This window comes from Schistocerca cancellata, chromosome 8 (assembly GCF_023864275.1).
Source record: "Schistocerca cancellata isolate TAMUIC-IGC-003103 chromosome 8, iqSchCanc2.1, whole genome shotgun sequence".
Taxonomy (NCBI): domain Eukaryota; kingdom Metazoa; phylum Arthropoda; class Insecta; order Orthoptera; family Acrididae; genus Schistocerca; species Schistocerca cancellata.
Genome location: NC_064633.1, coordinates 495,890,971 through 495,915,412, shown reverse-complemented (window position 1 = coordinate 495,915,412; position 24,442 = coordinate 495,890,971). Strand labels below are relative to the sequence as shown.

At 41.7% G+C, this 24,442-nt stretch overlaps 1 protein-coding gene across 1 annotated transcript in view; it reads right to left on the bottom strand.

Annotated features, from left to right (window-relative positions):
• LOC126095186 (uncharacterized) overlaps window positions 1-24,442 on the bottom strand; it is a 207,868-nt gene that overhangs the window by 117,429 nt on the left and 65,997 nt on the right. Inside the window, exons 4-5 of the mRNA XM_049909919.1 lie at window positions 17,506-17,631; window positions 304-439 (exon numbers count right to left, since the gene is read on the bottom strand). Of these exons, the coding sequence (XP_049765876.1) occupies window positions 304-439; window positions 17,506-17,631 (262 nt within the window). The remainder of the gene's footprint in view (window positions 1-303; window positions 440-17,505; window positions 17,632-24,442) is intronic.

Here is a 24,442-nt window from a genome sequence, read left to right as displayed (position 1 = left end):
AGGTCTATAGTTCTGCACATCTGTTCGACGTCCCTTCTTGAAAACGGGGATGACCTGTGCCTTTTTCCAATCCTTTGGAACGCTACGCTCTTCTAGAGACCTACGGTACACCGCTGCAAGAAGGGCGGCAAGTTCCTTCGCATACTCTGTGTAAAATCTAACTGGTATCCCATCAGGTCCAGCGGCCTTCCTCTTTTGAGCGATTTTAATTGTTTCTCTATCCCTCTGTCGTCCATTTCGATATCTACCATTTTGTCATCTGTGCGACAATCTAGAGAAGAACTACTGTACTTCGATACTTACACGCCGTTGGGGACACAGTGCGCAGGCGCGTAGAATCCTTCGCCGTCGCATCGCGGCCTCCAAGCGGCGATTCCCAGCGACGCTGACGCCTCTTCACTGTCGTAAGCCTTCTGGTCGCGCGTGCAGGTCGTGTTCACTGCGGGGAAAGACAGGGAGAATCACTGGCTACACCAAAAATTACACAGGCGAAACTCGGTTTCTACATTCCAGGTACAGAACGCACTTATTTCGTGCAAACAATTTCTGGCTTCAATTCACCTAATTCAGAGGGAGGACTCTCAGAACCGAATAGTTTTCGGTACCCTAAGTGGCTTTGCAAGGCCTTTGTAACAGTGTGCTGTTTATGATTGTACCTGTCATTGCTACTGATGGTTCGAATCCTTTAAGGGTCTGTGTGCCTAAATAGGAATAGTTTGTTCTATTCACTCCCATTGGTTATCTTATTTTTATGAACTTTTTGTGCTGTGTAAGGGTATATGTTCCACTCAGGGGTCTATGATGAGATCATGAAATATATTGAGTACTATTTCTGCTTTTGAGCACAATGAGAAACATGAGCTAGAGGGCGAAAAATGGTACCAAAATATAGTGTATTCCTCTCGAATATAATTCTCGTTAGACTGATGGAAGCAATCATCGGTATGTCTTGCCCTCATTACTTTTTAGATTGTAGAGGTATTTGGTGTTTAACCCAGAACATCATTCAAGAAGACTGACATTTAATCCGGACTGTGACCAGCCAAGAAGATTTCAAACCGCCAAAACTTTTCTTAGCACTCTAAGGGTATCAAATTCTTGAACTGGGAAAAGAAGATAGAATATGTATTAACAGAACATACATGAAGCACCTTCGTTTTAGTGATGGCAAAGCACTGTTGAACTCTAATGACGATAAAATCCAAGAACTCTGTAGAACCAGTTTGAAGGTAGAGTTGAAAATAAATAACAATAATTCTAAAATAATTCAAGTGAGGGTGCTATTTCGCATCCTTTTCTTACATAGTATCAGATGCAGTACAATTTCCCAACATGCAAGAGTGAGTTGATCGATGGCATGTCTTGTACTGACATGTGTCAGTGTGTCAGAAAAGTCTCGCAGCGCTCTTTGGAGCGGCAATCAGTCACATTTGGCTGGCAAAAGTTTGTAAGGACCAGTTTCTTGCTTTAGAGCACTCATATCAGAATCTCTGAATTGGAAGGATGTAGATTTGGACAGAGCCACATGCTGTGGCTCTTGGGCGTAGGGAATGGTTTGCTCTTATAATGTTCTACATTAACCGCTGTTCCACTTTCGATGTTTTTATGACGCATCCTCAATACACTCATTTTACTGATGGCTCCCATGACCTAGAACTCAGTGATCTGCGAATGGGTTTGAACACCCTACCTATGTCAGCGAGAATGTCAACTCCATCTTTCGTCATGATTCCATGTATAATGCTTACATAGCGTCTCTCAGCTGGAAGCACGTCAATTAAATTTACTGCTAGCTTTGTGTCAAACACCTGTTGTGAAAAATGGTACTATAGTCCGATTAAAATTACTTGATGGTTGTCATTTGTCACTACAGTGTTGCCCCATCAGCTCCTGTGTACCACTCAGTTATAGGTGACACACAAACACGGCGGATGACTCTCCGCAGGGTCCCCCTTTCTCCTATCCCCTCCTTCTCCCAGAGTAGATTTTACTCTTTTCCTCCCTGAGCCCCTACGTCCCCTCCTCGGCTGTTTTCCTCTCCCATCCCCTCCCTCCCCAGCTCTCCTCCGGCGCGCCCCCACCTCATCCCCCTTTCTCTCCCCTCCTCCTCGCCACTTTTCCCCTTCTTCTCATTTCCCTTGTCCATCCCCCCCCCCCCCCCCACTCTCCCCTTGCAGATCCTCCCACGTTTTTATTCGTTATCAGTGTGCTGCGTTCATGTTGTGTTTCGGTGCTGTTATACAGTGTCATCTAGTGATGTGGGTTTAATTGTGTGGTCGACCTGTTTTTCGTGCATGACAGTTCCTTGCTACACTGTCCATCATATGGCTATTTTACTCGTTCTACGAACTTTTATGCTCTGGCCGTACTTTGTCTGGTAACTTCTAAGGTAGTGTGTGTGTTGTTTTTTTGTGTAACATACTTTTTTAGACTTTTATCTCCGATTTACTGTCACCGTTTTGTATGCCTTATTTTCTTCTGTTCCCCCTTTTTTGTTTCTATATTCCGCCATGTTATCTCCTTTATATTGTTTTTAAATGTCTTCCTGTCTGTTTATGTCTCTTGGCTGAAGAGCAGCGCTTATGCTGCTGCCAGCCCGCCCCTGACGAGGAGTGGAAATGACAAGAAAGGAAAAAAAAAAAAAGCAAACGGCGGGTGACTTAACAAATGCTGTTAAGGTGTAACACTGAGCAATGTGTGAGGAGGGCTATGCGAGAGGCGTTCAATGAATTCGAAAGTAAAGTCCTATGTACTGACTTGGCAGAAAATCCTAAGAAATTTTGGTCTTTTGTCAAAGCGGTAGGTGGATCAAAACAAAATGTCCAGACACTCTGTGACCAAAATGGTACTGAAACAGAGGATGACAGACTAAAGGCCGAAATACTAAATGTCTTTTTCCAAAGTTGTTTCACAGAGGAAGATTGCACTGTATTTCCTTCTCTAGATTGTCGCACAGATGACAAAATTGTAGATATCGAAATAGACGACAGAGGGATAGAGAAACAATTAAAATCGCTCAAAAGAGGAAAGGCCTCTGGACCTGATGGGATACCAGTTCGATTTTACACAGAGTACGCGAAGGAACTTGCCCCCCTTCTTGCAGCGGTGTACCGTAGGTCTCTAGAAGAGCGTAGCGTTACAAAGGATTGGAAAAGGGCACAGGTCATCCCCGTTTTCAAGAAGGGACGTGGAACAGATGTGCAGAACTGTAGGCCTATATCTCTAACGTTGATCAGTTGTAGAATTTTGGAACACGTATTGTGTTCGAGTATAATGACTTTTCTGGAGACTAGAAATCTACTCTGTAGGAATCAGCATGGGTTTCGAAAAAGATCGTGTGAAACCCAGCTCGCGCTATTCGTCCACGAGACTCAGAGGGCCATAGACACGGGTTCCCAGGTAGATGCCGTGTTTCTTGACTTCCGCAAGGCGTTCGATACAGTTCCCCACAGTCGTTTAATGAACAAAGTAAGAGCATATGGACTATCAGACCAATTGTGTGATTGGATTGAGGAGTTCCTAGATAACAGGACGCAGCATGTCATTCTCAATGGAAACAAGTCTTCCGAAGTAAGAGTGATTTCAGGTGTGCCGCAGGGGAGTGTCATAGGACCGTTGCTATTCACAATATACATAAATGACCTGGTGGATGACATCGGAAGTTCACTGAGGCTTTTTGCAGATGATGCTGTGGTGTATCGAGAGGTTGTAACAATGGAAAATTGTACGGAAATGCAGGAGGATCTGCAGCGAATTGACGCATGGTGCAGGGAATGGCAATTGAATCTCAATGTAGACAAGTGTAATGTGCTGCGAATACAGAGAAAGATAGATCCTTTATCATTTAGCTACAAAATAGCAGGTCAGCAACTGGAAGCAGTTAATACCATAAATTATCTGGGAGTACGCATTAGGAGTGATTTAAAATGGAATGATCATATAAAATTGATCGTCGGTAAAGCAGATGCCAGACTGAGATTCATTGGAAGAATCCTAAGGAAATGCAATCCGAAAACAAAGGAAGTAGGTTACAGTACGCTTGTTCGCCCACTGCTTGAATACTGCTCAGCAGTGTGGGATCTGTACCAGATAGGGTTGATAGAAGATGTAGAGGAGATCCAACGGAGAGCAGCGCGCTTCGTTACAGGATCATTTAGTAATCGCGAAAGCGTTACGGAGATGATAGATAAACTCTAGTGGAAGACTCTGCAGGAGAGACGCTCAGTAGCTCGGTACGGGCTTTTGTCAAAGTTTCGAGAACATACCTTCACCGAAGAGTCAAGCAGTATATTGCTCCCTCCTGCGTATATCTCACGAAGAGACCATGAGGATAAAATCAGAGAGATTAGAGCCCACACAGAGGCATACCGACAATCCTTCTTTCCACGAACAATACGAGACTGGAATAGAAGGGAGAACCGATAGAGGTACTCAAGGTATCCTCCGCCACACACCGTCAGGTGGCTTGCGGAGTGTGGATGTAGATGTAGATGTAGAATGTTGCAAGTGCCAGTGGAAGTATGACAGAAATGCGAGATCCTCTGACCACAGCTGATTTTAAGTGCTCAACGATTGAACTGCGGCAGACGGCACGTTTTGTACCCTTGAATTTGAACTCATGTCCTAAGCCAGCCACAGCCTCATCATGGGCAGTGTATCCCAGAAAACGGTGGTCAGCAGTCTGCGGCAGAGCTAAAATCACGATCTCTTCATTCAAGGCGATGAAGGCCAACCTCTAGGAGCAAACTCAAGACACAGAAGTTTCAGCTTCAGCGCTAAATGGAAATTGTAATTTCTCACTGTCGTTGGTGATCTGAAACTATCCTCACACTGTCTACACGTGCCGCCGCATTAACAACTGATGTGCAGTATTGTTGGCACTTGGATGCAGATTTTAGGCGACACAGCCAATTCCAAACGAAAAAAGAAAGGCAGAAAGAAAAACATGAGCAAATAAAAAATGGTCAATGCTATTATGAAAATTACACAATCTACATCTACTTCTACATCTACATGGATACTCTGCAAATCACATTTAAGTGCCTTGCAGAGGGTTCATCGAACCACTTTCACAATTCTCTATTATTCCAATCTCGTATAGCGCGCGGAAAGAACGAACACTTACATTTTTCCGCAAGAGCTCTGATTTCCCATATTTTAGTGGTGATCGTTTCTTCCTATGTAGGTCGGTGTCAACAAAATATTTTCGCATTCGGAGGAGAAAGTTTGTGATTGGAATTTCGTGAGAAGATTCCGTCGCAACGAAAACGCCTGTCTTTTAATGATGTCCAGCCCAAGTCCTGTATCATTTCAGTGACCCTCCCATATTTCGCGATAATACAAAACGTGCTGCCCTTCTTTGAACTTTTACAATGTACTCTGTCAGTCCTATCGGGTAAGGATTCCACACCGCGCAACAGTGTTCTAAAAGAGGACGGACAAGCGTAGTGTAGGCAGTCTCTGTTACATTTTCTGAGTGTCCTGCCAATAAAACGCAGTCTTTGGTTAGCCTTCCCCACAACATTTTCTATGTGTTCCTTCCAATTTAAGGTGTTCGTAAGTGTAATTCGTAGCTATTAAGTTGAATTTAAGGCTTTTATATTCGACTGATTTATCGTGTAATCGAAGTTTAACTGATTCCTTTAAGCACTCATGTGGATGACCTCACATTTTTCGTTATTTAGGGTCAACTGCTGATTTTCGCACCATTCAGATATCTTTTATAAATCGTTTTCCAATTTGTTTTGATCTTCTGATGACCTTATTAGTCGATAAACGACAGCATCATCTGCTGAAGTATTAGATGTAAAATATTACAATTAAACCAATTACTCGAATAAAAACAATAATCTAAGTCTTTTGATTAGATTTAGAAACAAAAAAAAATTCCTTGCAGTTTGATGAGATCGGAACCCACAATCTTCTACATGCCAGGTTTATGCGCTAACCATTCCTTCACGCAAGAGTATTGGATTACGTAGTTGTATTTATAGCTGCGGTGATCTAGTTGCAGCCGGCCGTGGTGGCCAAGCGGTTAAAGGCGCTACAGTCTGGAACCGCGCGGCCGCTACGGTCGCAGGTTCGAATCCTGCCTCGGGCATGGATGTGTGTGATGTCCTTAGGTTAGTTAGGTTTAAGTAGTTCTAAGTTCTAGGGGACTGATGACCTTAGAAGTTGAGCCCCATAGTGCTCAGAGCCATTTGAACCATTTTTTGATCTAGTGGCAACGACAAGTTGTAGGTTACAAAAAAACCGCTTCACGCCGAAGCTTCATCCTGTGAAGCTTATCTAAAATAAGCAGATCTCTGTGAGTCTGATAACTGTACATAGAACACTGAATCGCCTCTTGTGCGGAAGTATCCTCTAGAGTTTTGTTAGTGCTGTGTGCGAAACTTGTGTATTTCATTAGCATCATTGGCCTTGTTGTGTGTTTTGGTGTGGTTATCGTCTGTGACGAAATACAAAAGAAGGGCCAGACTCACGATTCAGGATGCAGAATGCCAGGCAAGGAATTGAAAGTGAACTGCCCAACTGTCGTGACAGTTTGGCATCGACGAACGGTTCAGACGTGACGTTTAGCGCTCTGATTGGAGGAAAGTAGCTCAAACACGTGAAGTGTCAACTGTCAAGTAATTTTAATTGGACTATATTTAATCCAATACTGTGGCATCCTGCAACAGTTATGATATAAAACTGACGAGTAGAAGGTCATAGATTTGAAACTCGTCAAAATGCAAAAAAAAAAAAAAAAAAAAAAAATTCTGAGTCTAGTCAAAAGAGTTAGATTATTATTTCTATTCAGGTAATTGATTTAAATGCAATTTCTTTTATTTCTAATACTTCGCGACATCCTTTTCATCATAGTGCTGACCTTTCTTTTGAAGTTGTTTTTCTTTCTACCTGTCATTTTTCGTTTGGAATCTGGCTGTGTCGCCCTGTAATCTGCATCCTAGTGCCAAACTAGACTGTTTATCGGTTGGTAATGTGGCGGCTCTTGTAGCCAATGTGAGGATAGTTTCAGATAACTAATGACAGCGAGAAATTACAGTTCGCTTTTAGCGCTGGAACTGAAATTTCTCTGTCTTGAGTTTGCTCATAGAGGTTAGCTTTAATCGCCTTGAACGAAACGACTGTGACTTTAGTTCTGCCACATACCACTGACCGCCGTTTCCTCAGATACACTGCACATCACGGGGTTGTGGTTAGCTCAGGACATGGGTTTGAATTCAGACGTACGAAACGTGTCGTCAGCCGCAGTTCAGTCATACGTCACTGAAAGTCATCTGTCGACAGAGGATCTCGCATTTTTGTCATACCTCCGCTGGCACTTGCAACATTGCTCCGCGTTACACATTAACAGCATTTGTGAAGTGACCTGCCGTGTTTGTGGATCACCTATAACTGAGCGGTACACAGGAGCTGATGTGGCGACACTGTAGTGGAAAGTAATTTTAATTGAACTATGGTTTTATCTATGAATGCGGTGATCCAGTCGCAACGAAAAACGGTAGCTTTCAAAAATTTGGCATCACGACGAAGCTTCGTCGAGCGAATCTTATCTAAAGTAAGCACATCTCTGTGAATATCATAGCCGGCCGTTGTGGCCGTGTGGTTCTAGGCGCTTCAGTCTGGAACCGCGTGACCGCTACAGTCGCAGGTTCGAATCCTGCCTCGGGCATGGATGTGTGTGATGTCCTTAGGTTGTTGTTGTTGTTGTGGTCTTCAGTCCTGAGACTGGTTTGATGCAGCTCTCCATGCTACTCTATCCTGTGCAAGCTTCTTCATCTCCCAGTACCTACTGCAACCTACATCCTTCAGAATCTGCTTAGTGTATTCATCTCTTGGTCTCCCCCTACGATTTTTACCCTCCACGCTGCCCTCCAATACTAAATTGGTGATCCCTTGATGCCTCAGAACATGTCCTACCAACCGATCCCTTCTTCTGGTCAAGGTGTGCCACAAACTTCTCTTCTCCCCAATCCTATTCAATACTTCCTCATTAGTTATGTGATCTACCCATCTAATCTTCAGCATTCTTCTGTAGCACCACATTTCGAAAGCTTCTATTCTCTTCTTGTCCAAACTATTTACCGTCCATGTTTCACTTCCATACATGGCTACACTCCATACAAATACTTTCAGAAATGACTTCCTGATACTTAAATCCATACTCGATGTTAACAAATTTTTCTTCTTCAGAAACGCTTTCCTTGCCATTGCCAGTCTACATTTTATATCCTCTCTACTTCGACCATCATCAGTTATTTTGCTCCCCAAATAGCAAAACTTCTTTACTACTTCAAGTGTCTCATTTCCTAATCTAATTCCCTCAGCATCACCCGACTTAATTAGACTACATTCCATTATCCTCGTTTTGCTTTTGTTGATGTTCATCTTATATCCCCCCTTCAAGATACCATCCATTCCGTTCAACTGCTCTTCTAAGTCCTTTGCTGTCTCTGACAGAATTATAATGTCATCGGCGAACCTCAAAGTTTTTATTTCTTCTCCATGGATTTTAATACCTACTCTGAATTTTTCTTTTGTTTCCTTTACTGCTTGCTCAATATACAGATTGAATAACATCGGGGAGAGGTTACAACCCTGTCTTACTCCCTTCCCCACCGCTGCTTCCCTTTCATGTCCCTCGACTCTTATAACTGCCATCTGGTTTCTGTACAAATTGTAAATAGCCTTTCGCTCCCTGTATTTTACCCCTGCGACCTTTAGAATTTGAAAGAGAGTATTCCAGTCAACATTGTCAAAAGCTTTCTCTAAGTCTACAAATGCTAGAAACGTAGGTTTGCCCTTCCTTAATCTAGCTTCTAAGATAAGTCGTAAGGTCAGTATTGCCTCACGTGTTCCAGTATTTCTACGGAATCCAAACTGATCTTCCCCGAGGTCGGCTTCTACTAGTTTTTCCATTCGTCTGTAAAGAATTCGTGTTGGTATTTTGCAAGTGTGGCTAATTAAACTGATTGTTCGGTAATTTTCAAATCTGTCAACACCTGCTTTCTTTGGGATTGGAATTATTATATTCTTCTTGAAGTCTGAGGGTATTTCACCTGTCTCATACATCTTGCTCACCAGATGGTAGAGTTTTGTCAGGACTGGCTCTCCCAAGGCCGTCAGAAGTTCCAGTGGAATGTTGTCTACTCCGGGGGCCTTGTTTCGACTCATGTCTTTCAGTGCTCTGTCAAACTCTTCACGCAGTATCGTATCTCCCATTTCATCTTCATCTACATCCTCATCCATTTCCATAATATTGTCCTCAAGTACATCGCCCTTGTATAGACCCTCTATATACTCCTTCCACCTTTCTGCTTTCCCTTCTTTGCTTAGAACTGGGTTTCCATCTGAGCTTTTGATGTTCATACAAGTGGTTCTCTTATCTCCAAAGGCCTCTTTAATTTTCCTGTAGGCAGTATCTATCTTACCCCTAGTGAGATAAGCCTCTACATCCTTGCATTTGTCCTCTAGCCATGCCTGCTTAGCCATTTTGCACTTCCTGTCGATCTCATTTTTGTGACGTTTGTATTCCTTTTTGCCTGCTTCATTTACTGCATTTTTATATTTTCTCCTTTCATCAATTAAATTCAATATTTCTTCTGTTACCCAAGCATTTCTACTAGCCCTCGTCTTTTTACCTACTTGATCCTCTGCTGCCTTCACTACTTCATCCCTCAAAGCTACCCATTCCTCTTCTACTGTATTTCTTTCCCCCATTCCTGTCAATTGTTCCCTTATGCTCTCCCTGAAACTCTGTACAACCTCTGGTTCTTTCAGTTTATCCAGGTCCCATCTCCTTAAATTCCCACCTTTTTGCAGTTTCTTCAGTTTTAATCTACAGGTCATAACCAAAAGATTGTGGTCAGAGTCCACATCTGCCCCTGGAAATGTCTTACAATTTAAAACCTGGTTCCTAAATCTCTGTCTTACCATTATATAATCTATCTGATACCTTTTAGTATCTCCAGGGTTCTTCCATGTATGCAACCTTCTATCATGATTCTTAAACCAAGTGTTAGCTATGATTAAGTTGTGCTCTGTGCAAAATTCTACCAGGCGGCTTCCTCTTTCATTTCGTAGCCCCAATCCATATTCACCTACTTCATTTCCTTCTCTCCCTTTTCCTACACTCGAATTCCAGTCACCCATGACTATTAAATTTTCGTCTCCCTTCACTATCTGAATAATTTCTTTTATCTCATCATACATTTCATCAATTTCTTCGTCATCTGCAGAGCTAGTTGGCATATAAACTTGTACTACTGTAGTAGGTGTGGGCTTCGTATCTATCTTGGCCACAATAATGCGTTCACTATGCTGTTTGTAGTAGCTTACCCGCATTCCTATTTTCCTATTCATTATTAAACCTACTCCTGCATTACCCCTATTTGACTTTGTGTTTATAACCCTGTGGTCACCTGACCAGAAGTCTTGTTCCTCCTGCCACCGAACTTCACTAATTCCCACTATATCTAACTTTAACCTATCCATTTCCCTTTTTAAATTTTCTAACCTACCTGCCCGATTAAGGGATCTGACATTCCACGCTCCGATCCGTAGAACGCCAGTTTTCTTTCTCCTGATAACGACATCCTCTTGAGTAGTCCCCGCCCGGAGATCCGAATGGGGGACTATTTTACCTCCGGAATATTTTACCCAAGAGGACGCCATCATCGTTTAATCATACAGTAAAGCTGCATGTCCTCGGGAAAAATTACGGCCGTAGTTTCCCCTTGCTTTCAGCCGTTCGCAGTACCAGCACAGCAAGGCCGTTTTGGTTATTATTACAAGGCCAGATCAGTCAATCATCCAAACTGTTGCCCTTGCAACTACCGAAAAGGCTGCTGCCCCCTTCAGGAACCACATGTTTGTCTGGCCTCTCAACAGATACCCCTCCGTTGTGGTTGCACCTACGGTACGGCTATCTGTATCGCTGAGGCACGCAAGCCTCCCCACCAACGGCAAGGTCCATGGTTCATGGGGGGGGGGGGGTCCTTAGGTTAGTTAGATTTAAGTAGTTCTAAGTTCTAGGGGACTGATGACCATAGATGTTAAGTCCCATAGTGCTCAGAGCCATTTGAACCATTTTCTTTGTGAATATCATAACTGTATATGTGACGCTGAATAACGTTTTGTGCGGAGGTATCCAGTAGTGCTTTGTTAGAGCTGTGTATGAAACGTGCGTATTTTCTTAGGGTCGTTGTGTGTGTTGTGTGTTTTGGTGTGAATATTGTCTGTGATGAAATACAAAATGAAAGGGCCAGAACCAAGATTCAGGATCCAAACACATCAAGGTCGAACGCCGCACAAGGAATTGAAAGTGAACTGACCAACTGCTATGGCTATTTGGCAAAAGTGAATGGTTCACGCGTGACTCTGAGCCCTCTCATTGGAGGAACCCAGCTGCAGAGCGTGCAGTGTCAACTGTCAAGTGATTTTAAGCGGACTGTAGATTATTGTCTTTCACTGTGGAATTAAAGCTCAGATATATGAATAGCGGGTACAATTATTTCCTTACTTCTCGCACTGGTGTGTCATGAATAACGTTTGTTGCTTCTTAATACCTCCTATGCTAATATACACACATCGAAAAAAGTTTTGCATCACCCCGTTTCCAAGAGTTCCGGAACCTGTAGCGAAAATTGGAATAGAGATCAACATAAACATCATTTCCGCCGTTTTTATTGCTCACAAAACCACACATTGCATGCAGCGAGACCTTCAGGGGTGGTGGTCCAGATTGCTGTACACACCGGTACCTCTTAGACCCAGTAGCTCGTCCTCATGCACTGATGCATGCCTGTATTCGTCGTGGCATACTATCCACAAGTTCATCAAGGCACTCTTGGTCCAGATTCTCCCACTCCTCAACGGCACTTCGGCGTAGATCCCTCAGAGTGGTTGGTGGGTGACGTCGTCCATAAACAGCCCTTTTCAATCTGTCCCAGACATGTTCGATGCAGTTCATGTCTGGAGAACATGCTGGCCACTATAGTCGAGCGATATCATTATCCTAAAGGGTAAGATGTGCACGATGGGGGCGCAAATTGTCTTGCATGAAGACGAATGCCTCCCCAATATGCTGCCGATATGGTTGCGCTATCGGTCGGAGGATGGCACTGACGTATTGCACAGCCGTTACGGCGCCTTCCATAACCATCAGCGGCGTACGTTGGCCTCACATAATGTCACCCTAAAACAGCAGGGAACCTCCACCTTGCTGCAACCGCTGAACAATGTGTCTAAGGTGGTCAGCCTGACTGTGTTGCCGCCAAACACGTCTTCGACGATTGTCTGGCTGAAGGCATATGCAACGCTCATAGGTCAAGAGAACGTGATGCCAGTCCTGAGCGGGCCATTCGGCATATTGTTTGGACCCATCTGTACCGCTCTGCATGATGCCGTGGTTGCAAAGATGGACCTCGCCATGGACGTCGGGAGTGAAGTTGCGTATCATGCAGCCTGCTGGGCACAGTTTGAGTCGTAACACGACTTCCTGTGGCTGCACGAAGAGCATTATTCAACATGTAAGCGATCCTCCGAGCCATAATCCGTAGGTAGTGGTCATCCACTGCAGTAGTAGCGCTTGGGCGGCCTGAGCGAGGCATGTCATCGACAGTTCCTGTCTCTGTGTATGCCCTCCAAGTCCGAACAACATCGCTTTGGTTCACTCCGAGACGCCTGGACACTCCCCTTGTTGGGAACCCTTCCTGCCACAAAGTAACAATACGGACGCGATCTAACCGCGGTATTGACCGTCTAGGTATGGTTGAACTATAGACAACACGAGTTGTGTACCTCCTTCCTGGTGGAATGACGAACTGATCGGTTGTGGGACCCCTTCCGTCTAATACGCGCACCTCATGAATGCTTGTTTGGGCAGGTTTAGTGACATCTTTGAACAGTCAAAGAGACTGTGTCAGTGATAAAATATCCGAAGTCAACGTCTACCTTCAGGCGTTCTGGGAACTGGGGTGATGCAAAACTTTTTTTGATGTGTGTATTACACATATTGTTGGTGAATTTTGTGTACTGGTATTTAGCGAGTCCACCTTATACGTCAGTCTTGTTACTATGATGCTCCCAACCAAATATAAGGAAGGTAAAACAGATTTAACCCAGGCGAGAATGATTTTATCCGAGATTTATTTCCGTCTTCCTCACTTACCATCCATCCCAGGTGCCCGTAAGCCTGCAACAGACGTTGCTATGCACATAACCTTGTTTCACTATATTTTGATCATCATATATAGCTTCAACCTGATCAACATCACTTATGTGTGAGGCGCTACCGCAGTTGCCGATGTTTGTCAGCATCCAGGTGTCATGGTGTGGAGTGCCATTGGGTAAGGAACTCCAGCGTGCTGAGGCCAATCTCAATAGAAAAGCAATTACATCTGAGAAGTAACAGAACGCGTTGTCCCGCTACTCCGTCAGGAAACTTTACTTGACGTCCTTCAGTATGATAACATCCCACCACTTGTGGGGAGGAATGAGGAAATCTTATTCAAAGAATGGTAGGTAAGAGGTGCATTCAAGTTCTAAGGCCTCCGATTTTTTTTCTCCGGACTGGAAAGAGATAGAAACATTCGCATTGTTTTAAAATGAGGCTGCGTTCATTGTCAATACGTCCCAGAGATGGCAGCACTGTATGGCAGATGGAATTTTACCGCCAGCGGCGAGAATGAGAACTGTTTTAAATACTTAAAATGGCGACGTTTTCCTTACTTGAACAGCGTGCAATCATTCGTTTTCTGAATTTGCGTGGTGTGAAACCAATTGAAATTCATCGACAGTTGAAGGAGACATATGGTGATGGAGTTATGGATGTGTCGAAAGTGCGTTCGTGGGTGCGACAGTTTAATGAAGGCAGAACATCATGTGACGACAAACCGAAACAACCTCAGGCTCGCACAAGCCGGTCTGACGACATGATCGAGAAAGTGGAGAGAATTGTTTTGGGGGATCGCCGAATGACTGTTGAACAGATCGCCTCCAGAGTTGGCATTTCTGTGGGTTCTGTGCACACAATCCTGCATGACGACCTGAAAATGCGAAAAGTGTCATCCAGGTGGATGCCACGAATGCTGACGGACGACCACACGGCTGCCCGTGTGGCATGTTGCCAAGCGATGTTGACGCGCAACGACAGCATGAATGGGACTTTCTTTTCGTCGGTTGTGACAATGGATGAGACGTGGATGCCATTTTTCAATCCAGAAACAAAGCGCCAGTCAACTCAAAGGAAGCACACAGATTCACCGCCACCAAAAAAATTTCGGGTAACCGCCAGTGCTGAAAAAATGATGGTGTCCATGTTCTGGGACAGCGAGGGCGTAATCCTTACCAATTGCGTTCCAAAGGGCACTACGGTAACACGTGCATCCTACGAAAATGTTTTGAAGAACAAATTCCTTCCTGCACTGCAACAAAAACGTCCGGGAAGGGCTGCGCGTGTGCTGTTTCACCAAGACAACGCACCCGCACATCGAGCTAACGTTACGCAACAGTTTCTTCGTGATAACAACTTTGAAGTGATTCCTCATGCTCCCTACTCACCTGACCTGGCTCCTAGTGACTTTTGGCTTTTTCCAACAATGAAAGACACTCTCCGTGGCCGCACATTCACCAGCCATGCTGCTATTGCCTCAGCGATTTTCCAGTGGTCAAAACAGACTCCTAAAGAAGCCTTCGCTGCTGTCATGGAATCATGGCGTCAGCGTTGTGAAAAATGTGTACGTCTGCAGGACGATTACGTCGAGAAGTAACGCCAGTTTCATCGATTTCGGGTGAGTAGTTAATTAGAAAAAAAATCGGAGGCCTTAGAACTTAAATGCACCTCGTACATCTGAGAAGTAACAGAACTCGTTGTCCCGCTACTCCGCCAGGAAACTTTACTCGACATCCTTCAGTATGATAACATCCAACCACTTGTGGGGAGGAATGAGGAAATCTTATTCGAAGAATGGTAGGTACTTTTCTTCTTCCTGCTTGCCGCACATTTGATTCATATGTTGCATGTTTTGCGTGTCTGGTATATCATTTAACAACAACTTGTTCGCGACGATCTTCCAGTAAGCCTGTTGATATTTTGTGGACTTGTACACAACCTCCGTGGAGGGAGGTCGCACAGAAACGTATCGAAACCCTCTTCACTGCTTGCCCCGACATTTACAGACTCTGACTGTTGGGGCTTCCAACCAGACTGAATTCTCAGAAGCCACACATCACGAACAGTACCATAGTCAAAATTGTTTGTGTACTAAAACCTTGTACCCCGTCAGAAGATTGGTGCCATGCAAATACAGAAAAATATCAAATAGAAAGAGGTGGTACTGCAGTTGTACGGTTGTATAACGATGTCGTTTTCCTCTACGATAGCTTTGGTGGGTAATACAATTATAATGATAGTGAACTGTAGACCACAAATGTTGTGTTCGGACAATCGAGTCTCTGAAAGTTATGGTGCTGAGTTATTCATGCTACATCTTCATAGAAACATTTAAACACATTAGCTATCATTAAAATTATGTTCAGTGCAACTGATTAGTACTGTACTACAGAGAGGAGCTCAAGTAATCATCCAACGCATTATTTAGAGATCACGATAATTAGGAGACAGACTACATAATCAAGGAAGGTAGGCCTACAACAAAACAGCAAATAAATCACTGAAATACTACTCTATAAAAAAACCATAATAAATGAATTTTCCTGAAAGAGCATATAAAAGATGTTACAGTACTGAGGGAAAGAAATAAGTGGAAATCATTTTGGAATATCCAAGGAACGAAACAGTGGTAAGACTACAGGTCCTGATTGCCTTCCGGATCACTTTCATCGAGGTATTGCGCGTCCATCACTCAAATGTGTAATCTGTAATTAAGAACGCGCTGTTACGAACTGGTATGATTTTTTAAGATGTGAAAAATTAAAGTGATATAAAACATCATCAACTGGAACATTGGAGCCATATTGGGAAGCCGGAAAAGAAACAGCTGTGCCCCGTTGTTAAGACCGTTAAAAAATAAAAATAGCTAATCACCTTCTCGAATTCTTATTTACATAATCACTGTTAAAATGTTAATTTTACTCTCATGTTTTCTTCAACGTGTTCGCCTTTTCACAAGCTATACCAGTAGTATAACTGGAGGAAATTCGGGTAATATGACAAAGGGGATGCCATGCCGAATTTGATAACTGTCGACAATTATGCTTCATGAAGATCTTGTGCCTACAACAGAGAACCCTAGTAATTAGCTATGTATGTGTCAAGGTCAAATTTTTATCCCTTCAATCAGCAGGCCAATAGTTTGCAATAAGGGAAACGGTGTTTTGCAGCCCACTGCACCTAAGTTTTTGATGATACCTCGCGAGCAATAGCGGGTGTGGAAAAAGTATCTCTAATTTATTCATGTGATATCTGTGAGGTGCACTCGAATTATTTCAGTTGATGTATAATTTTACTTTCCGATAAGTTTTCCTTGGTTTGTAGTTTGAATTAAAAATACCTACACTAAGGTGATGAATTAGAAGGATCACAAGATGACGATCATCGACTTTCTCCTCAACTTGTTTTTTATGAGGTCGTCAACTTACCGATCGTTTATTAAACATCTCACACATTTTTAAATTAATTCATTGACAGTTTTATTGCTTAATGGATAGATTGTACGTGTCAGTAGCACGAGAAGAATACACCAAATAACAATGAAGAGACAGAGCTGTGTCACGCAATCAGTGACTGATATGATTGCTGAAGTTGTGGAAACTAAAACGAGTGTAAATTCTACAGAAAACACAAAGTCCACTATGTCTAGGTATGTAAATAAAGGTGGTATGAAGAGGTTAGGTTGAGTATCAGTCTTCCCATTCTATCAACGTAACTTAAGATTTGAGTAATTAAGCCCAGCCTACATTAAAGTACGGAGGAAGGCAATAGCAAACCACCTCCATTAGGACGTTGCCTAGTATGGCGGTGCGGGTCTCCCGCATCGTTCCTCTACACTCTGTCACAAAGTATGGGACTTCATCATCATCATTCATCACATTAAAGTAAATATTCTTGTCCTAGAGGTGTCGATGTACTACGAAGTTTTTATTCCTCTCAACTCACTATATTTCGTTTTCTGTGTCACCAAAACTCAGCTGAGATGAAAGACGAATATTACTTGTTGCTGAAGTGAACTGCTGTCTTGTTTCGTCATTATACGCGACCCTGTTTGTCAACTCCAACGCACGCTTGGGTAATGAGTCCCGAACTTGGGAAATGATTTTTTAAGTATACTTTGAAGTAGACACTTGTAAGAAGCCTCTGCCAAGATTCTGGGAAGCACCAAGGTCAGGGAAAATAACGAAAGCTTAAGTTCATCATCTTGCCCGATTTTTCCCCTGCACTGTTTTACAAGTATCGGTGCAGTCTTTGCACCGATGATACGTATTTGCAGTAGAACGTGAACAATGCGAGTAAAATGTCTACTTGCGCGCGTTACTCACTGGCTCTGCAGACGGGCTCGGCGTCTTCGTCTGCGGTGTCAGCGCTGTAGCAGCTGAGGCCTGGACCGCAGATGGCTGTGGGCAGCGGCCTCCCAGGCATCCCCACGGTGCATACCTCGCCCTCCTCTGAAGAAGGCAACACGCGATGCGTCAGAAACGTCACATACAGCAAGGACACGTACTTTTTGCAGATGTCACAAGTACTATAATTGATACTATAGGACAGACAGCAACAGAAGAAATAGCTGACAATATTTTTCTTAGAATTATTAAGTGGTTTTCTGCGAATGTACATTCGCGTAATTTCTACCAGAAAACACAGTATACTGTGACGGATCAAATTTATTGTATCGGTCTTCGTATCGCCACGATTTAATTTTACCGTTTCAGTCTGTTTAACAGCAGTCAAAAACGGGATGTGATATTTATCATTTCATTGAAACTCAAGTCTATGCTGACAGATATGATCTAGACAAAATCAGTATACAGTATGCAGCCATGCAAGTATGCGTACAGAGACGGCAAAGATAATCCACGCATCGCTGGCCGACAGCAGAGCTTGGGCCCCTCCGAGATCATCCTGGGCGAATTGGCCACTAGATGAGTAACCGATGGCCACGAGATTCTCTATTTTAAATGTTACGAAATAATGGTAGCGCCCTACATTTTGTCTGAATTAATAATTCAGCTATGGTACTGAAGTAGTTTTGAGTCGGTTACTATTGAGGAGCTGAAGAGATAGTGAGCTTCAGTTGGTAAGACGACCTATGTGTTACTGCATGTGAGTTAGAACATGTTTACAAGTGTCGTGATCGATACCCACCTATAATAGCAAATTGTATCTACTATGTCTTCATTGTGGAATTTCCCGCGATTTTTTGAAAAAGTATAGGCAGTTGCTCTTTGACGGAGTTGTGCTTGAAATGCAAGGTTTGAAGAATGCCGCAACTGATCTAGGACATGAAGATTATAAACATTTTATGAATCTTGTCAGCGTCAGTCTCCTCGTATTTTGTGTTACATTTGACGAAAGGTCAAGTGATTTTAAGTTGGTACAGGCATAGTCGAGAGTTGCTTGTACACTGTGTCAGAATTTCACAGCAGAATACGTGAGTGTTTAAAATACGACGAAACTAAAAGTTCTTACTTCAGTAATTTTATCCGAAGTGGTCCGTGTTACGTTGCCTGCGATGTTAGTTAGTGCTCAGATGGTGGATTTGGGTGTTGCAAATGGTTAAGGAAGATTTATGAAAACACACTCTAAGGTATTTGAGTGTAAGACGTTAGTGTAATTTTTTGAGTATAGAGTCGTGCTACGACGTAGTAACGTATTGTGTATGTGGAGTAATTGATTATCGAAAATTACTCCCCAAGCTTTTCTTGATCGCCGAATCAAGCCCAGGAACATACGGATCGGAGGTGAACGTAACAGTCGAGACAGCATTGTCCTTGCTGAACCGCTTCAGAGCGAAAATTCCAACCTGCCATTATTTCTGTTGAATAACAATTACATTTGGGATGCGCGAGAGGCCAAAACCTTAAGTGGCTGATATTTTAAAATCTGAACCTTAAGTCGAGATATAAAGTGATAATGGCACTTAGGATATTTTTTGAGCTCTTTTGTGCTGTTGATATTTCTTAGTGTGGGTATTTAGTTTTTTCCAGTCACTCATTCACAATCGATGTTTGGTCATTGTGAGTTATTTACATTTAAAAAGAAAGAAAAGTCGACCTTCATTGTTAACAATAAATTTCAGTCCTTGAGTTATGATTTACCGAGGAAAACTTTCAGTACGTAATTCTAAAATAGGAAAGGATTTAAAAAGAAACGTGAAAGTTATAGTTCTGACATTTAGCAAGTAGCGTAAGCACGTTTAAGTCGCGATAAGATCTAGACAACTGAGTTGAGAATATTTACAATCAAAGATGGTCGTTTTCAAAGACTGGTGCCTTATAGCCTAAGACACTAGAGTAATTGACACTGAAACATTGCGATTAATTAAATACTAGAATTGGCAGTAGTTGAAGAAATAACAACAGGCGGTGCCTAAAGAAATTTATTTACCTTGTCTTAGTAACAATTTGTATCTCTGGATTTGGATGTCATATTCTATTACGAAAATATTTTAATTCTGACACTTTACAATACTACAGGGATTTGCAAGTAATTGATGATATATACATGTTAAAGTCTTAAGTACCATGATATTGAAGAGATATTTTAGTTATTTAGTGAATGCTAACATATGTATACATACTATATATATAATGAGAGATTTCTGTACAAAAAAGACACTTCATTAGTAGTGAGCTGGCTTATGCATTCGCGCTGTTATATGTTGATGGTCCTGTTTGGTGACACATTTAATCGAAGATAGACTAGAGTGCTGGGAGGCAAAATTACCAATTCGATCAAGCATGTGGTTTCTTATTGCTCACACAGTTGCTCATGCAGTGTTTCAAGGAACCTGTGTTCTTCTGAGAGATTGGATAGAACTCTATTGCGCCTCTTTACGAGTGGTTACCAATTTTATTTTATTTACATATTTTTCTATATTTTCTCTTGTATTGGGACGGTGTGGTGCCTTAACGTCTATTGCGCCTCTTCACGAGTAGTTACCAATTTTATTTTATTTACATATTTTTCTGTATTTTCTCTTGTATTGGGACGGTGTGGTGCCTTAACGTTTTAACAGGGCTAATTACGTGGACACTTGTAGATTGCAGTTTCGCCACAGTGCAGTATGTAGTTTTGCACGATGAATAAAGTGACACCAACAACTTCTAAACGTTTTTCGATGCGACATCCTTGTATAAAATCTTCTCGGTATTCATACCCTGTCAAATCAGAGTCAAGACTCGAACTTTAGAAGATTAACACCATCTTCTTTGTCCGTAGATGAATCTCTGTCACGAGCATGCCAGCTTCCTTTTTACTCGTATTCAAGCTTGTTGTTAGTTCGGCTGACATTACTTGGAATTGTATCTCTTATTGGCATTGACTTCACTTGGAGGGCGGGATTCGCATGCGCAAATCCAGGAAATTGGTGATGATTTGGGGGTGCACCGTGGGGTGGTCGTTACTGCTGAAACAACTGGATTTCAATTACACCTTTTTTTCATCTCCAGTTCAACTTGACTGTTAAGAACCACTAACAACAAGCGGTTTCTGAAATAACAGATTTTCGGATTTTAATTCTATTATTTCCAGGAATTAATATAGATATCGAACAAAGACTGAAAAATTTCAAGAGTCCCTCAGTATTTTTCACTGTAACTACATTTCAAGGCATGTTGAATCAAAATATCAAATAAAATGTGTAAATAAAAGACAACTTAGTTTGTGGACCGTTCGATGCTTTTTTCGAAAGGTAATGAGCGATTGAATACTGCAAAAAAACACCAGCATTCTCCTAACTGACTGCAATTTTTAAAAATTTTGCTCGAAAATCATATTGTAATCGAGGATCATACCACTATTCAGGCATTACGAGAAGTCAGTGCTAAAGAGCGAAAATTGAGATTGGAGAATTCAATTTTTCGTCTTAAGTTGTTCGTTCCCAACGGCCATAATCAGATGAAGGCATATTCCATAGGCGCTAGCAGCAGATCAGCTACCTTCTATTGTCATTATAAACTGTGAATGAACGGTAAGTTTTTAATTTATTACTGTTGCCATAATGTCCTTTCTCTTTTATTATTTCATGGAAATAGTAGACAAATAATAAGCTTTTGTGTACAGATGGCGAAGGTGAAAGAGACGGACGCAGCTACGGCGAGAGTGAAAAGTTGATGATTTTCCTGCATCACCATCTAGAGTGGTATAAAATTTCACACTCAAGCAACCACAAAATTACATGTTCAGTTATTATCCCACGTTTACAATACGCCAAAAAAATTATAAACATATCAATCAAATTTATCTTGTGCTCCACGAAGCATTTGTGTTTTTTCATTTTATATGATGTCGCAAGTCTGTTGCGCCTCCTGCCGTTTTTAATCCTTTAAAGCAAATGGGGTGTAGTATTTCATTGCTACCACACTTCGTTAAAGACTTCCAAATTCTGCAATACAACCGATGTTGGCCGACGACAGTGAGGAACTACTGGGTACAGTAGATGGGGGTAAGTCTCTCACGTTCACAGTCTTACAGATCACGCCACACAGTAATATTTACATTATTGTCTCAACAAATCTGTGCCAAGTCTTATGTCACGTGCTTGTTGCTAGTTTCTAATGGTCTGCGTTATTTTTAAAATATCACTGATTCCTTTTCCCATTTTATGTAATAACTCAATATTTCAAAGCAATGGAAATTTAACGAATAATCATTACTCGTTACTAAAAAAAAGTTTTGTTTAAAAAACAGAAACTTTTAGCACCAAAAGTAGGGCAATTTGATGCACCGGATTTTTACTTGGTTATAATAAAAAATGAAAAAAACTGTTACAACGTGAGACCAAACAAATGCCTGAAGGTGATGGCTATTCAGTACTAAAATAGCCTGCCAATATCGGTTTTAGCCGGTAGATTTCTCCCATTCCTAATGCACCCACTCCCCCACCCGGCCGCGACTGAGAGGCGGAAGGGGAACAGAGACCACACCAAGTATCACGTAGCCCCTTACGAGTTATGATTTTTCACATTATTTCTTTGGAAACGATGCGTTCATCACTCAGTCGCAACGTGTTGTGGATTGTAGAGGGGGTGGCGAAGTGTGCCTCCAAATTATCGATTTTTTGTATTTGTTCATACTAATCCTGCCCTCTCATTACAAATTAAAATTTCAAGCTATGTCACCGAAACAGTGACAAGACTGAATGCCGATGTAAAGGAAGCAGACATCGCTCCCAGCAGTCCGTCATCTCCTAACCAAAAAGAGAGTGTTGATCTTCGAAAGCTCGAGTTTTAAATCCGACCTAACATGATCTGAACGCCGAGAAAACTTTATACAGGGTGTCCCACATAAATCATCTCTAGTTGAATCACTTGTGAAGTGGCGTGTATGTCCATGGCTACCACTTCCAGCATCTCTTATAAACCACGGAAAGGAGATGTTTTTAAAGTTACTGTTATCTATTCTTTTCTACTTAGCTCATTGTTACTTGAATGTTGAGCGTGAGGTATACCGGTTTTATGTGGAACACCCTGTACAAGGAGTAGAATAGCCATAGGTACGTGCAACAGAAACGATCGTGTAACCTAAAGTTAGCTAATAAGTTACATGTTCCGTAGCTGATTTGAACGATTCTTTTATCGAAATGATGTGTAACAAGTCAGTTTACAGAATATGAATATGTGGCGTGTTAAAACTAATAAACGCATTATTATTTTTAGTCATACTCAAGTAATTACACTTAATACTTTTTTACTTGCTACCAGTTTTTAAGTAGAAACTCGTCAATGGAATAAAATGAATTGTCCAGGACAAATGGTTTTAAATTAGATTTAAAACTTGCTCAGATACCTGTTAGACTTTTATGTTACTGGACAAATGATCAAACATTTTTATTTCTGTGTATTTAACTCCTTTCTGAGCCACTGAAGGCTTTAAAAATTGGTAATAAAGGTCATTTTCCCTTTAATATTGTACGTATAGATATCACCAGTCTTTTCAAATTGTGATGAATTTCATCAGCGAATGTAGGTATCGTGACAGCACAGTTATAACGCCTAGCTACTTGAGGAGGTCCCTATATGACATCTGTGCATGAACATCACATATTATTCTTACTGTTCGCTTTTGTGTGATCAATACTTTCTTTCTATGTGATGGGTTACCCAAGAAAATTATTCTGTAAGACATTATTGAATGGAAATATGCAAAATATGTCAGGAAGTTAAGAATCCTTGGAACAAAGACGAATTGCGAAGGGTAGTCAAAAGTTTTATTTATCACTTGGAAAGAATAATGTTACATCACTAATATATTTTTTTGCAGAAACTTAGCTATAGTTCTTGTAGACATTTAAATCCCCATGTCACAGTACCATAGCACACCCCTACAGGTGTCAAAACAATATGTCACAATCTATTGATAATTTGGACTGTCGTGCAGTAATTAATTTTCTGCATTCGAAGGGGAGAAAGACTACAACAACCTCAGAATTGTGTGACAACAATGCGCCATCACATGAACAAGTGGTCAGATAGCGCCGACTCTCCGAATGGGTCAAACAAGTTTTAACAGCGAAGAACGAAGTGACAGAACATCTCTCTGTCAAAAACTGGGAATCTCAAGAGAGATGCCGAGCTATGACATTGTGGCGCAGTGATTTCAACGTATGCAATGACTGCTGGCATCGTACAGAACTTTAATGCGAAATTCCGTTTTGACATTTTGTATTGCAGCTCAGTTAATGTCAAGAATAAAATCCAGCGGGAAATCAAGATGTAATTAATGATTTTACGATAGGTATTGTTATTGTAACTTCATAACCAAATTCCCATACAAAAGTGAAAAGAGCAATATTTAGAAATGTATTCAAAATGAATAATTTATTGTCTTTAAGACTGTACTAACAGTTTTCATTATAAATCAGTAAATGTAATTGTTCTTGACAATAGGTCAAAGCACATAGTTTTTACGATAGGGTATATATTGATCAGTGCAAACCACTTGAAGTCAGTCGCAGATTGGCCGGTGTAATGACGCAAAATCGGCAACAGTTGCTGTTTTGTCAGTCACGTTGCTAGAAGACAGTTTATGTGTGAACGTCTTAGTAAATGTTTACGGGAAATATGTCTGCTGTTAAAAGGATTCATCAGTGTGGTGGAAAATATTATATTAACACCCAAGTTTTCATCACGTCCAAAATCCAGGCAAATCTGCAACATATGTCCCCTAATGGACTTTATTGGTGGAGGAGATTCGACGGTTCAGTGCTAAGTATTCCACTGCAAAAACTACATTACTCTCTTAATACGATGAATCTCT